General features: G+C 39.5%; 5 protein-coding genes across 5 annotated transcripts; all 5 read right to left on the bottom strand.

The window, feature by feature from the left end:
• Positions 1–2,023: 2,023 nt before the first annotated feature.
• LOC133721339 (putative F-box protein PP2-B12) lies at positions 2,024–3,450 on the bottom strand. Its single transcript, XM_062147918.1, has 3 exons — positions 3,061–3,450; positions 2,767–2,885; positions 2,024–2,626 (listed from the first exon to the last, which is right to left on the bottom strand). The coding sequence occupies exons 1-3, from the start codon at positions 3,328–3,330 to the stop codon at positions 2,161–2,163; spliced, it is 855 nt and encodes a 284-aa protein (XP_062003902.1). The 5' UTR covers positions 3,331–3,450; the 3' UTR covers positions 2,024–2,160.
• A 504-nt stretch (positions 3,451–3,954) lies between these two features.
• LOC133722048 (vacuolar protein sorting-associated protein 54, chloroplastic-like) lies at positions 3,955–5,480 on the bottom strand. Its single transcript, XM_062148856.1, has 5 exons — positions 5,319–5,480; positions 5,159–5,226; positions 4,770–4,850; positions 4,439–4,688; positions 3,955–4,250 (listed from the first exon to the last, which is right to left on the bottom strand). The coding sequence occupies exons 1-4, from the start codon at positions 5,430–5,432 to the stop codon at positions 4,553–4,555; spliced, it is 399 nt and encodes a 132-aa protein (XP_062004840.1). The 5' UTR covers positions 5,433–5,480; the 3' UTR covers positions 3,955–4,250; positions 4,439–4,552.
• An 812-nt stretch (positions 5,481–6,292) lies between these two features.
• On the bottom strand, positions 6,293–8,086 carry LOC133720825 (putative F-box protein PP2-B12). The gene is made up of 5 exons (XM_062147306.1): positions 7,760–8,086; positions 7,294–7,412; positions 6,950–7,167; positions 6,614–6,891; positions 6,293–6,382 (listed from the first exon to the last, which is right to left on the bottom strand). The coding sequence occupies exons 1-5, from the start codon at positions 8,036–8,038 to the stop codon at positions 6,293–6,295; spliced, it is 984 nt and encodes a 327-aa protein (XP_062003290.1). The 5' UTR covers positions 8,039–8,086.
• A 934-nt stretch (positions 8,087–9,020) lies between these two features.
• On the bottom strand, positions 9,021–10,793 carry LOC133719836 (putative F-box protein PP2-B12). The gene is made up of 3 exons (XM_062146020.1): positions 10,441–10,793; positions 9,832–9,950; positions 9,021–9,695 (listed from the first exon to the last, which is right to left on the bottom strand). Exons 1-3 carry the CDS (start codon positions 10,717–10,719, stop codon positions 9,272–9,274), a joined length of 822 nt encoding a protein of 273 aa, XP_062002004.1. The 5' UTR covers positions 10,720–10,793; the 3' UTR covers positions 9,021–9,271.
• Positions 10,794–11,888: 1,095 nt separating this feature from the next.
• LOC133719834 (putative F-box protein PP2-B12) lies at positions 11,889–13,400 on the bottom strand. Its single transcript, XM_062146019.1, has 3 exons — positions 12,953–13,400; positions 12,663–12,781; positions 11,889–12,530 (listed from the first exon to the last, which is right to left on the bottom strand). Exons 1-3 carry the CDS (start codon positions 13,220–13,222, stop codon positions 12,065–12,067), a joined length of 855 nt encoding a protein of 284 aa, XP_062002003.1. The 5' UTR covers positions 13,223–13,400; the 3' UTR covers positions 11,889–12,064.
• Between the last annotated feature and the right edge of the window lie 473 nt (positions 13,401–13,873).

The raw sequence follows: 13,873 nt of genomic DNA, 5'->3' as shown, positions 1-13,873 counted from the left end.
AGGTTTGCTCTAGAGAGAACTTAGATCATCTTAGAGATGTTGTTGTTGAATGTGAATGTGTTGTGTTAGAATGAGAGGAGAAGGTGTTTATATAGGGAAGAAAAAGAAGAGTGAAATGATGAGTGGAAGAAAAATAATGAAAGTAGATCTAAGTTCACTTGTAAAATATGGAAAAGATAGAGAAAAGATGAAATGAAATCAAAGCATGAAGGTGCAGCAACATGGAAGTGGTGATGATCTATTAAAGAGATTGTAGAAGAAAAATATATCCAAGGAAAAAGAGAAAAGCATCTAGCTTTCTTCATGTGGGTAGGAAACATGAACATGTGAATATTGAGCTGGTTTTAGGTCAGTTTCTGCCCCTTTATTCCTTCAATTATTTCTCCAACAAGACTTCATTATATGCCTTCGACTTCTTCATATGAAATGTTCCACTATGAGTGTAGATCATCCTGACAAATTTTCAGATTTTTATTCCATGTGGTTGGGCCGAAAATTCTGCTGGACCTCTTACAGGTCCAGTTTTCCAGTTTTGCTTCTGTAGAAAATTGGGCTGATTGTTTGAAGGCCTTCCACTCAAAAAAAGCTCTGGCACTCTTCATAAGAAATTATCCTTGGGCTGTCTAGAATGGATCTACAGAGTTTCAGCTCATTTCAAGTTCATTTGGTCAGTCTGCCGCCCCTCATTCCTTGTTTAGCTCGGTTTCTCCTAGCCGAAGTAGGAAAATGTGCTAAAGTTGACTTTTCATGTTTCCATGCTTCCATGCTTTCATAGTAGGCTTTATTTAGCATCTAAATATATATTTCGAGCTTGTTGACAATATATAGCTTGAGCCACTGACATTGGCTCAATTTCTCCAAGACACGCCTTGTCAGGCCAAAATGCTTATTTTGGGTCCAAACAAGGTGGTTAAGAGGTTTTTAGTTTATAGTTGTTGTATTTGATTGTTGGAAAAAAGAAAACTACCGATTTCTGATATATATGTAAATCTTTGATTTTTGGAACAATGAACTGATAAAACTGTAACAAGAGACGTACTAAAATTTGAGTGGTGCCATTGTGGTATTTTTGTCAGCATCTTGTGGATTGCTCGAGATTTTCGATGTGTTAAAAATCAAAAGTACTTTCTCAAATCTGGCTCCAATCTTATATCTTCTTGACTGTTTAACAACGTGCACTCCTGCTTGTTGATACATTAATTGACAACTTGCAGACAACAACGTACAAAGTGAGTTGTCGATAACTAAATTAACAACATGCAAATGACGCATGTAGTGGTAAATAATTTAATACAATGCTCTTTCTGCGCATGTTGTAGAAGATTAGAAGTGACAACGAGCATTTATAGCATGTTGTAGATATGATGTTGTCGTAGACTATTTTTCTTGTAGTGACAGACTGAACCATTAATTTCCGAATAATTTGTCATCAACACACGACACAAAAATTTTCATGGTCATATATGTTCTTTGAATAAAATAACTTAAATTCATATACAAAACATCTAAAATGTCATTTATATAAACTTGATGAAAGTTGTTGATTGAATGTTGTTATTGTCGAAATTGTTGGTGAGAGCATCAATCTCCTTCTCATCCATAATGCTTCTATCCTTGAGAAGATTACGCTTGACAAGGATGCAAGTAGCAGAAGCGAAATTGGATTATAAATTACCAAGCGAAGAAATTAAACAAATAAAATCGATAGGATTTCCTTGGATTATAAGCCACTAGAAAATGTGGTTCATATGAGAGGAGGTACTCTTCGGTCTCTTTCTAATAACCGCCATCAACCGTGGCTGCTTGAAACTTAAAAAAGGCACCAATACTACGGGTGGCAAACCACCATGATCCTGATCAACAGCTATATCCATATTAGCTAGTTCCTTTTTGGTCTAACCTCAATCCCTTGAACAAGGAGACCACTGTTACCCATACTAGTCTCACAACAAATCAGTAAAAGCAGTAAAAGCATTCGCAGGGTCTCAGTCTGAACCTAGCTTATTTATTTAACAAACAAATATAGCTTCACAACAATCAAACCCTCCTTTTTAGATTATGAAATTTGATTACATGTATCCACCAGGGCAAGAACATGAAGGTAACACAGGGCAGCCCTAGAAAATCAACTATGATAATCACTATATCTATATCCATGATCTACTCCCTCTCGGGTCTGACATCCATTCCTTGAACAAGGAGACCACTCTTACCCATACTAGTCTCACAAAAAATCATTTCCAACTCCCCGTCTTCATCACCTTGACAGTGAAACTCACCCAGCTCCATCTCCAGCCACCCATCCGCTCTGCTTTCATTTGGAAATTTAACTTCATTGATTTCATGATGTCTTGCGAGCTGTCCTTCTATTTTTCTTTGCGGCACAAGAATCGCAGTGTGCTTAATGCCTGCAGTTATTTCCTTCAAACCAGGGCATTCATAATCAAACCCATAAGCTCTTGCACCAACTGTGACCACGGCAGGCCAGTCTAGTCCATAAGTGCGTTTAGTTAACTTGTACACCAGATAAGCTTTATATGTCGTGGATGGGGACAGCATGCGCGTTTCAATTCTCCCACGGATTTCAAGCCAGCATACAAAACGAAGCTTGGCCGCCTCCTTAAACCTATTGATCGAATTCGACAACGTACATCATTATTGTATACAACAGTTAATATTCGTATATGCTGCCTAACAAAGTAATAAGTATAGTAATTGAGCTAGCCTGATTAATAGCTACAAGTAAGGACGCTGAAATGTACGGACCTGGACACAGGCAGAGATTTCCATTTCCAATATCGTGGAGTATCATCCCAAGCAATCCGAAGGCCCCTTGCAGCTATCATATAGCATTTCTTCCCACTCCATTTGTCAAGTGAAAAGCTCTACATATTTTATATGATACGAATCAATGAGGATCATCAAATGAAACGTTTTCTAATTTCTAACCTATCATATTTCAAGCATTCTAGTACCAAATTATGGATCTAGCTTAAAGCCTAAAATAAACTTCATGATCCTAAGCCAAAAAGACCAAACGTAGAAGTAAGTAATTTTTACCATCTTGCCATCGTCGATGAGGATGGGGTTGTGGGAGAGAGTGAGGAAAAGCTCCTTTTTGGATTTGGCGTCGATTGCAGATTCGGAACGGGATAGGATCTCATTGGTATCAGGCGGAAGGAACTTGTCCCAAACGGCGTCGGAGTCTGCCGCCGACTTGAAATCCGTCGAAGTCAACGACAGCCTGCACGCGTCTGGAGGGGTCGTAAGCCCGATCACGTTGGCTATGCAGCCTTCCGGCAAGTCCATCATCACCGCCGCGTTTTCCATTGTTTCTCCGGTCAATTTCGCTATCGTTCTCCCAGCGCTTCTTTGTTTTTGAGAACGGTAGGTAATGAACTATATGTCTATATGTGACGAGGGAATTATTTAGCTGTTAAAGTCTTGGACCCCTTTTTGACACGTTTTGTTCCCCTTTATATTTTGTATCTGAGCGTCCGTGTTTACTACGACCTCTGTTTCCATGCAGATCCCAAAACTTTCAACCAAGGACTAACACGCAGTGGGGAAAGTCTTGTAACAATGTTTCCTCCCCTTAGCCACAAACAACAGATTCGTCGATCGAACGAGTGGTGGGGAGTTTCAAACCTTGACGCTCAACCACTAGACTAGGCCACACATGTTTGATGCAATGAACTGCTATAAGTGTAACGAGGGACGGACTGAAATTTGAGTTCTTTTTCCTGGATTGTAGCATTTTTCTTAATTATCTTGTAGATTGCTCGATTTTCTGTGTTAAAAATCGAAAGTATTTTTTCGAGTCCGCTTACAATGCAATTCGGCCATTGAAAATCAATTGGATCTGATGGAGAGTTCTTTAAGACGATTCGGTTTTGTTATCTCAAGGATCAGTAAGTTGAATAACAAAGCAAGGTACAGGAGATATTGAGCTCTTACTGACTACTATTCAGGAAAAGCATTTATGCATTAATTCGAGTATTGGTACAATTAGATGTGATTCAAGCGCCTCAACAGCGGGATACAGAATGAATGTGCTTTCACCGAATCAAAACTCTCAATTGGTTTCATCTTTAACCCATTACAATCGGGGGAACAAAACACTGAGCCTAGTAAGTACAACTTGTAATTCAAGTGACTGGTACAAAAAAAAAATTCTGGTCTCAAGAACCTTCATGTCAAATATTTGGATCTCTTACAGGACTTTATACATCTCAGAAAAAATGCAAAACCTGGAAAAGCCGAAGAAAAAAAAGAAAAAAAGAAAAAGGTCATCCAGTAAGCAAAGGAAAATGTAAAAGAATAGAATGGTTGTGATTATTCATTGTCCAACTTTTTCAAGGATGTGTTTGACAAGAAATTAATCATGCATAGTAGTACATAGAACATGACACTAGAAAGAGGGAGAATATGCCCTTACCTCAATCAAATTGTACAAGGGAAATGCACAGACCGAAATTGGCTTCTGACATCCTCAAAATTTGATTAGCCATCTCCAAAGAAGCAATTGATTTGCTACACTTTACAACAACACTTAACTAGCTTCTGACCCAAATCTCTGTACCAAGAATTCATCTAGTTGACCCCAGTTTGGCGTACCAGATTCACTCAGTTTATCAGAAGGCAAAGATCGAATGCATCCAAGAATGTGCTTAACATCACGACAGAGCCTGGTAGACAGTGAAAAGATTTGTTAAACTAAACAGGATACTGAGGACACACGCAGCAGGATCAATTTGAATGGGTATTACCTGTCCTTGGCTTGTGGTGTGCTGATCTCTAAGCGTGAAAATGCTTCTGAAATTTGTGAATGAAAAATTATAATCACTTGCCTGAAAAGTAGAAACGATATTGATCATTCGTTTGTAGGACTGAGTTTCACAACCAGTTACATAAATAGACTCTTGGTCTAAATGAGTGCTCGGAAAGGAAAAAGGAACAAGAAATGCTACGGAAGGGCCACCCAAATTTGTTGTGTTCTCTTCAAGAGTTTATTTCCACATACTTTAGCTAGGATTAAGATCCCAAAGAGATGGACGTAAGTTCTGACTACAAGTTACTGGGTACAGAGGCAAAGAGAAAAGGTACTTCAAGTATCCCAAATCTCAACAATCAATTGCATGCTAAAGATGAGACTTACCTGAAAATTGCTTGAACATCGACCTCATGTAAAGTTCGAGTTAGAACACGTTGCAGGTATCCAACTTCCTGGCAATGAGTCGGGAAGGGATAACAACATGTAAGACAAAGACATTGCCGAAAACCAACACTTGTTAGAGGTGGGTCAGCATGGCATTTACCTTGGTAAGTGATCGAGCAAATTGACTGGGCTGTAGGTCAGCATCTTCTGGTCTATTCCAGCTCTCTACAATTTGAGGCAACCCACGTAGATGAACCAATAACCTTTCTCTCATGATCTGAACCAGCTTTGTATGTATTTCATCTCTATGAACCTTATAATCCTGTTTTCAATTGAAATCAAGTCATAAATGAACAAAAGAAATTGAATAAGACCTGGCATGGAATAATTTTAGATATTAGAGGATATATTACAAACAGATATACTAGCACAACAATAAAGAAAAGGTAGAACGATAACTATGACTCTTGATTGTCTTCTTTCCCTTAGAAGAAACATAGATTAATTTTAGTTAAGAAAAAAAGAAGACAGTACAAACAGTACAATTTTTTTTTTTCACTGATAGCTATTATCTTCAACTTCATCAAGCAAATTAGTGGTTTTTACAATCAGAAACTGTAATTGATTCTTGCTTCTTACATGTGAACAGAAAATACAAGCATGTGAAAAGTTCATATGGTACAACTGTAACTTGCTTCACAGGTATGAGTATAACAAACAAAAATAAACAATGTGGAACCAGGTTGACATTGTTACACGATGTAAGAGGACAAACCTGAGCTACTCAATCAATTTCAGATGGCAACATTGCCTTTCTTGTCTCAGGTACTTTCAGAAAAAGAATTTGCCTGAGTTCTTGAAGCAAAGAAAATAATAATTAAAGTCAGGATATTTAAACAAAAGCTCCATGGTCAAAGCAGAAATAAATGTAGATAAAATACATATAGTACTACTGACGAGTAGACTATGTCTTATGTCTCTAATTAGAAATTACATATGGATTGAAGATATAACAGATACTGAGTCTATGGAGTACAAAGATTGTTTATTACAGAAATCAAAAACATCAAAGTGAATGCATGCATATGAGAATATATAGGCCCCCAAGTCTTAGGGAATAACTGTAAGTTATAATCACCTACCAGGAATAATAGCACATGTAAAACTGATGACTTGACTTGCCAAGGCCAAGTGTTTAGAAGTGATCGACTTCAGACCAGATACCTGCAATACCACATACGATCTGGTTAGTACACAAATCAGAAAAACTAACCAAAGGATAAAAAAGGTATGCACGTACTATTCTACTACTTTAAAATATGAACAATGAAAATGATCAAGATGACTCATAAGGTCCTACAAAATCAATAGAGTTTTCTAATAGTTAAAAGGATTGCTGAGTTAGAGACCAAACATTACTTATAAAGTCAGAGAAACAGTTTAATTTTTGAATACATGTACGTACTGGTACATAGCTCGCAAATCACCATGATCGATAGCTGGCAAACCACCATGATCCTGGTCAATCACTATATCCATGTTCCTTTTGGGTCTGATCTCAATCCCTTTAACAAGGAGACCACCCATACCAGTATAATTCTCAATCTTGCAACAAATCATTTCCAACTCCTCGTCTTCATCTCCTTCACAGTGAAACTCACCCAGCTCCATCTCCAGCCACCCATCCACCCTGTTTTCATTTGGAAATTTAGCTTCATTGATTTTTTTTCTTTCTTGCAAGCCGTCCTTCTATTTCTCTATGGGGCGCCAGAACCGCGGTGGGCTTAATGCCTGCAGTTATTTCCTTCAAACCAGGGCATTCATAATCAAACCCATAAGCTCTCGCACCAACTGTGACCACGACAGGCCACTGTTGTCCATAACCGCGTTTAGTTAACTTGTACACCAGATAAGCTTTATACGTCGTGGATGGGGACAGCATGCGCGTTTCAATCCTCCCACGGATTTCAAACCAACTTACACTATGAAGCTCGGCCGCCTCCTTAAACCTATATAGTGAAATTCACGAACATGATTATTGTATATATAGGACAAATAATATGCATGCTGCTGAACAAGTTAAGATGGTTATTAAGCTAGCCTTACAGAAACAATAACTAAAGAAATGTACAGACCTGGACTCGGGCAGAGATTTCCATGTCCAAATATCCGGATTATCACCCCAAGCAATCCGAAGGCGCCTTGCAGCTATCATATAGCATTTCTTCCCACTCCATTTGTCAAGTGAAAAGCTCTACATATATAGGATGCGAGTCAATGAGGATCATCAGATTAAGCATATATGCATATCTAGCAAATGGAACAATAAGGCGCGCTAGCTAAAACCCTAAAACGTACGCATTCTAATTTCCAACCTAGCTATCATATTTCAAGCATTCTAGGAAGGGTTGAATTCTAGCAATCCGTCACGCTTATGAGGGTCGATATAAATAAGTCCTTAAAAGTCACAACACTATCTGAATTATAGGCATGTCGAACAACTTTAGTACCTCAAATTTTAAAACCATGTCATCACTTTATTTTAAGCCCTAAAATAAAATTCATGATCCTAAGCCAAAAAAGACAAAGCTTAGAAGTTACCATCTTGCCATCGTCGATGACGATGGGGTTGTGAGAGAGAGTGAAGTAAAGCTCCTTCTTGGATTTGGCGTGGATTGCAGATTCGGAGTGGGATAGGATCTCATTGGTCTCATGCGGAAGGAACTTGTCCCAAACGGCGTCGGAGTCCGCCGCCGACTTGAAATCCCTCGAAATCAACGACAGCCTGCACGCGTCTCGAGGAGTCGTCAGCGAGATCACGTTGGCTATGCAGCCTTCCGGCAACGCCTGCAAGTCCATCATCACCGCCGCGTTCTCCATTTTTGTTTTTCTGGTCAGTTTCGTTTTGATTTTCTCTGCCTTTCCTTGGTTGTGAGGACGGTAGTCGATAGCTGTTACGTAGAACTTTTGGACTCTCCCCATTTTTCCTTACTCCCCACGTTTTGTTATTTGAGTCTCCGGGTTTACTACAACCTCTGTTTCCCATGTTGGCCAGCAAGGCGGTGACAGGAAGTCACTTCGGTCACATACTCACATTAGCGGTTATCCCGTCAGTATCCGGGCCGAGGCCATCGAGAGTATCCCAATTAAACCAAACTAATCCATTGCCGCAGGCGCACGAGCCCGAAGGCCTCTCAAACCTGCTGGCCACAGACTGGTGGTAGTTGGACCCGGACGCCACTGGGATTCCACGCTAGGCCACTTGGCCAACCTTACCATACCAGGTGGTTAAGAGGTTTTAGTTTGTAGTTGTTGTATTTGATCGATGGAAAAAAGAAAACTATCGATTTCTGATATGTAAATCTTCGATTTTTGACGCAATGAACTGATAAAAGTGTAACGAGAGACATACTGAAATTTGAGTTCTTTTCATTGGATTGTGCCATTGTAGTATTTTTGTCAGTATCTTGTGGATTGCTCGATTTTCAATGCGTTAAAAATCAAAAGTACTTTCTCAAATTTGGCTCCAATCTTATATCTTCATGACTGTTTTATACACTTATAATAGTTTTTTAGAAATGTCCACAGACTAAACCATTTCTGAATAATTTGTCATCAACACACGACACGAAAATTTTGATGGTCATATATGTTCTTTGAATAAAATAAACTTAATTCATATACAAAACATTTAAAATGTCATTTATATAAACGTGATGAAAGTTGTTGATTGAATGTTGTTATTGTCGAAATTGTTGGTGAGAGCATCAATCTCCTTCTCATCCATAATGCTTCTATCCTTGAGAAGATTACGCTTGACAAGGATGCAAGTAGCAGAAGCGAAATTGGATTATAAATTATCAAGCGAAGAAATTAAACAAAGCAAATCGATAGGATTTCCTTGGATTACTAGAAAATGTGGTTCATATGAGAGGAAGTACTCTTCCTAATAACCGCCATCAACCGTGGCTGCTTGAAACTTAAAAAAGGCACCTATACTACGGGTGGCAAATCACCATGATCCTGATCAACAACTATATCCATATTAGCTAGATCCTTTTTGGTCTAACCTCAATCCCTTGAACAAGGAGACCACTCTTAGCCATACTAGTCTCACAACAAATCATTTCCAACTCCACGTCTTCGTCTCCTTGACAGTGAAACTTCGTCTCCTTGACAGTGAAACTCACCCAGCTCCATCTCCAGCCACCCATCCGCCCTGCTTTCATTTGGAAATCTAACTTCATTGATTTCATGATGTCTTGCGAGATGTCCTTGTATTTTTCTTTGGGGCACCAGAATCGCAGTGTGCTTAATGCCTGTAGTTATTTCCTTCAAACCAGGGCATTCATAATCAAATCCATAAGCTCTTGCACCAACTTTGACCACGGCAGGCCAGTCGAGTCCATAAGTGCGTTTAGTTAACTTGTACACCAGATAAGCTTTATACGTTGTGGATGAGGACAGCATGTGCGTTTCAATTCTCCCACGGATTTCAAGCCAGCATACAAAATGAAGCCTGGCCGCCTCCTTAAACCTATTGATCGAATTCGACGATGTACATCATTATTGTATAGAACAGTTAATATTCGTATATGCTGCCTAACAACTATAGTAATTGAGCTAGCCTGATTAATAACTACAAGTACGGATGGTGAAAAAAATGTACGGACCTGGACTCAAGCAGAGATTTCCCTGTCCAATAATTAGGAGTATCACCCCAAGCAATCCGAAGGCGCTTTGCAGCTATCATATAGCACTTCTTCCCACTCCATTTGTCCAGTGAAAAGCTCTATATATATGATGAAAATTAATTACAATCGGTCACCAGGGTAATTAAGCATACATGCATATTTAACAACTGCAATAACAAGACTAGCTAGCTAGCTAACAGTCTAAAACAACAGAATCCTGAATATCCAAACTGATCATATTTGATGCATTCTAGCAAATCTAAGCAATCACTACAACGTGGTCAATACTCAAAATAGCAATGTACAAGATAGAACCTGATAATCTAATTAGGTTCCCCTATCAGCTAACAATTACACGCAAATATATAACTCGCTTATCCTTCAAATTAGTTAGAATCCATAACAATGAGATTTCAAGGAGGAACAATTCAAATGAGACCTCGACGAGTTATAGCAAAACGAATTATTATCATTTTGTGAATTTCAACACAAGACCACCAAAATAATAATGTAAGAGGGTCGAAGATATTCTTCGATTCAACAAAATTACTAAAGTCAAAAGAGTGGGTGAATGAACTTTTTAATTACCATATTGCCCTCGTCGATGAGGACGGGGTTGTCGCAGAGAGCCATGTAGAGCTCCTTCTTGGATTTGGGAGGGGTAGAGGAGAGGGAATTGGACTGGGAAAGGATCGTGTATGTCTCAGGCGGAATGAACTTGTCCCAAACGGCGTCGGATTCAGCGGCCGACCTGATAACCTTAGAAAGCAAGGAGACCCTGCATGCATCTGGAGGACTGGTCAACGAGATCACGTTGGCTATGCAACCTTCCGGCAAAGCTTGTAAGTCCAGCTGCGGCTTCTGCATCTCCGTCGCAGGTGATTCCTCCTCCTCCTCCTCTGAGTTCTCCGCCGGGTCTCACTGTCTTCTCTGTGTGCTGTGCAGCCTGTGCTGGACTGTAATTCGAGAAATGATTAATATATAGTGGACGGTTTGGGTTGTAGTTATCCACGCATGCATGTTTTTAGTCTTAATTGGGCTTATGGCTTGTGATACCCATAACATAGGCATGACAGAAACCCTTGTTATACATATTCAAGATTGAGAGATTATGGGTTAAATGCGCTTTGTTAAAAGCCTAAAGCAATAGATATATGTGTTTCCATTATTCTTAAAAACAAACATTCATGTTCTAACAAATAAGTCTTGCAATATGCTTCACAGAATAGTATTTCAAAAAATACTGTCATTGTTTTGTTTATCAGACAATACAAAACAGTTGTTTGAATGCTTTTAAAGAAACAGATCACAATGTTCCCAAAATGCAAAACTCATCAGACGACACATTTTTTATGTCGTCTGAAAATTCAGACGACAGAACTCTTCTGTCGTTCGATACGCCCAAGACACGACATCGTACTAGACGACACATTTTGGTTCGTTCAGACGACAGAACAGTTCTGTCGTCTGAAGGCCTTTTTGACATAGTGAACCGAGAAGATCTTCTTTGCCATTCTTTTCCTTTTTTAAGGGGGAGGAGGGAGCAAAGTTGAGAAGAGACTAATGCAATGTCCCAAGCTAGCTAAAAAGACGAAGCATGACATGTGATTTCAAAAGGCAAAGCATGGTGCTTCAATTATCGGAATAATGCTATATTAAAAAAAAAAAATTAAATACAGGCATAAACCCTAGTAACACAATCCAAAAGCTTTGTTAGAAGCCTAAAGCAATTACAAAGCTAGACGACGATATCTAGAGAAGTACATAGAAGGTAGCAATAAGGGGTAAGCCAAACAAGAAAACAAGGTTAATGTGCAGCTGAAGATTTAAGCTTCATGAAATATCAGGAGAAGCAACTGTGAGGATTCTAAGCAAGCCATTAAAATTTGGAAGGAAAATGATACAGAACTTGTTTAATTAGTTGGCTGGGCTCCAGCCGATACACCGTTGTCTGCATGCTAAAAGCATATCCAGCAACAACTTCAAAAGTAAAATGTTTTGGCTCCGGATATAGTAGTAAAAGCATTCGCACAGTCTCAGTCTGAACCTAGCTTATTTATTTTAACAAACAAATATAGCTTCACAACAATCAAACCCTCCTTTTTAGATTATGAAATTTGATTACATGTATCCACCAGGGCAAGAACATGAAGGTAACACAGGGCAGCCCTAGAAAATCAACTATGATAATCACTATATCTATATCCATGATCTACTCCCTCTCGGGTCTGACCTCAATTCCTTGAACAAGGAGACCACTCTTACCCATACTAGTCTCACAAAAAATCATTTCCAACTCCCCGTCTTCATCACCTTGACAGTGAAACTCACCCAGCTCCATCTCCAGCCACCCATCCGCTCTGCTTTCATTTGGAAATTTAACTTCATTGATTTCATGATGTCTTGCGAGCTGTCCTTCTATTTTTCTTTGCGGCACAAGAATCGCAGTGTGCTTAATGCCAGCAGTTATTTCCTTCAAACCAGGGCATTCATAATCAAACCCATAAGCTCTTGCACCAACTGTGACCACGGCAGGCCAGTCTAGTCCATAAGTGCGTTTAGTTAACTTGTACACCAGATAAGCTTTATATGTCGTGGATGGGGACAGCATGCGCGTTTCAATTCTCCCACGGATTTCAAGCCAGCATACAAAACGAAGCTTGGCCGCCTCCTTAAACCTATTGATCGAATTCGACAACGTACATCATTATTGTATACAACAGTTAATATTCGTATATGCTGCCTAACAAGTATAGTAATTGAGCTAGCCTGATTAATAGCTACAAGTAAGGACGCTGAAATGTACGGACCTGGACTCAGGCAGAGATTTCCATTTCCAATATCGTGGAGTATCATCCCAAGCAATCCGAAGGCCCCTTGCAGCTATCATATAGCATTTCTTCCCACTCCATTTGTCAAGTGAAAAGCTCTACATATTTTATATGATACGAATCAATGAGGATCATCAAATGAAACGTTTTCAAATTTCTAACCTATCATATTTCAAGCATTCTAGTACCGAATTATGGATCTTAAAGCCTAAAATAAAATTCATGATCCTAAGCCAAAAAGACCAAACTTAGAAGTAAGTATTTTTTACCATCTTGCCATCGTCGATGAGGATGGGGTTGTGGGAGAGAGTGAGGAAAAGCTCCTTTTTGGATTTGGCGTCGATTGCAGATTCGGAGCGGGATAGGATCTCATTGGTATCAGGCGGAAGGAATTTGTCCCAAACGGCGTCGGAGTCTGCCGCCGACTTGAAATCCGTCGAAGTCAACGACAGCCTGCACGCGTCTGGAGGAGTCGTCAGCCCGATCACGTTGGCTATGCAGCCTTCCGGCAAGTCCATCATCACCGCCGCGTTCTCCATTGTTTCTCTGGTCAATTTCGCTATCGTTCTCCCTGCGTTTCGTTGTTTTTGAGAACGGTAGGTAATGAACTATATGTGACAAGGTGCCTTGACGGTGTTACTTGGGTGGATAGTTTTCCAGCTGAGGCTTCTAGAGCTATGCTGTTTGACTCTGTAAACTGTGGTTGCCCAACGGGCTTCCGCCTTAATTAATATATAGTCTTTGCGCATTAAAAAAATAAAAAAAAATAAAAAAAAAACTATATGTGACAAGGGAATTATATATTTTGTATAGCCAACGGTTGTTTTTGGACCCCGTTTTGACACGTTTTGTTCCCCTTTATATTTTGTATCAAAGCGCCCTGTTTACTACGACCTCTGTTTCCATGCAGATCCCAAACTAACACGCAGTGGGAAAGTCTTGTAACAATGTTTCCACCCCTTAGCCACAAACAACAGCTTCGTCGATCGAACGAGTGTTGGGGACTAGGCCACACATGTTTGATGCAATGAACTGCTAAAAGTGTAACGAGGGACGGACTGAAATTTGAGTCCTTTTCCTTGGATTGTAGCATTTTTCTTAATATCTTGTGGATTGCTTGATTTTCTGCATGTTAAAAATCGAAAGTATTTTTTCAAGTCCGCTTACAATGCAATTTGGCCATTGAAAAT

The sequence above is a fragment of the Rosa rugosa genome, chromosome 7 (genome assembly GCF_958449725.1).
Source record: "Rosa rugosa chromosome 7, drRosRugo1.1, whole genome shotgun sequence".
NCBI lineage: Eukaryota > Viridiplantae > Streptophyta > Magnoliopsida > Rosales > Rosaceae > Rosa > Rosa rugosa.
Note: the sequence above shows the minus strand (reverse complement) of the source record. Positions and strands in the feature narration are given on the sequence as shown.

What these genes read in the sequence shown, in the direction of transcription:
- LOC133721339 (XM_062147918.1), bottom strand. Translation starts at nt 3,330, where the DNA reads ATGGAAAACGCGGCGGTGATGATGGACTTGCCGGAAGGCTGCATAGCC. An exon ending in TCATCGACGATGGCAAGATG is followed by an intron (nt 2,886 to 3,060) that starts GTAAAAATTACT and finishes TAAAATATGTAG; the next exon opens with AGCTTTTCACTTGACAAATG. An exon ending in AAATCTCTGCCTGTGTCCAG is followed by an intron (nt 2,627 to 2,766) that starts GTCCGTACATTT and finishes TTCGATCAATAG; the next exon opens with GTTTAAGGAGGCGGCCAAGC.
- LOC133722048 (XM_062148856.1), bottom strand. Translation starts at nt 5,432, where the DNA reads ATGAGAGAAAGGTTATTGGTTCATCTACGTGGGTTGCCTCAAATTGTA. An exon ending in TTGCTCGATCACTTACCAAG is followed by an intron (nt 5,227 to 5,318) that starts GTAAATGCCATG and finishes ACTCATTGCCAG; the next exon opens with GAAGTTGGATACCTGCAACG. An exon ending in GATGTTCAAGCAATTTTCAG is followed by an intron (nt 4,851 to 5,158) that starts GTAAGTCTCATC and finishes TCTACTTTTCAG; the next exon opens with GCAAGTGATTATAATTTTTC.
- LOC133720825 (XM_062147306.1), bottom strand. Translation starts at nt 8,038, where the DNA reads ATGGAGAACGCGGCGGTGATGATGGACTTGCAGGCGTTGCCGGAAGGC. An exon ending in TCATCGACGATGGCAAGATG is followed by an intron (nt 7,413 to 7,759) that starts GTAACTTCTAAG and finishes CTATATATGTAG; the next exon opens with AGCTTTTCACTTGACAAATG. An exon ending in AAATCTCTGCCCGAGTCCAG is followed by an intron (nt 7,168 to 7,293) that starts GTCTGTACATTT and finishes TTCACTATATAG; the next exon opens with GTTTAAGGAGGCGGCCGAGC.
- LOC133719836 (XM_062146020.1), bottom strand. Translation starts at nt 10,719, where the DNA reads ATGCAGAAGCCGCAGCTGGACTTACAAGCTTTGCCGGAAGGTTGCATA. An exon ending in TCATCGACGAGGGCAATATG is followed by an intron (nt 9,951 to 10,440) that starts GTAATTAAAAAG and finishes TCATATATATAG; the next exon opens with AGCTTTTCACTGGACAAATG. An exon ending in AAATCTCTGCTTGAGTCCAG is followed by an intron (nt 9,696 to 9,831) that starts GTCCGTACATTT and finishes TTCGATCAATAG; the next exon opens with GTTTAAGGAGGCGGCCAGGC.
- LOC133719834 (XM_062146019.1), bottom strand. Translation starts at nt 13,222, where the DNA reads ATGGAGAACGCGGCGGTGATGATGGACTTGCCGGAAGGCTGCATAGCC. An exon ending in TCATCGACGATGGCAAGATG is followed by an intron (nt 12,782 to 12,952) that starts GTAAAAAATACT and finishes TAAAATATGTAG; the next exon opens with AGCTTTTCACTTGACAAATG. An exon ending in AAATCTCTGCCTGAGTCCAG is followed by an intron (nt 12,531 to 12,662) that starts GTCCGTACATTT and finishes TTCGATCAATAG; the next exon opens with GTTTAAGGAGGCGGCCAAGC.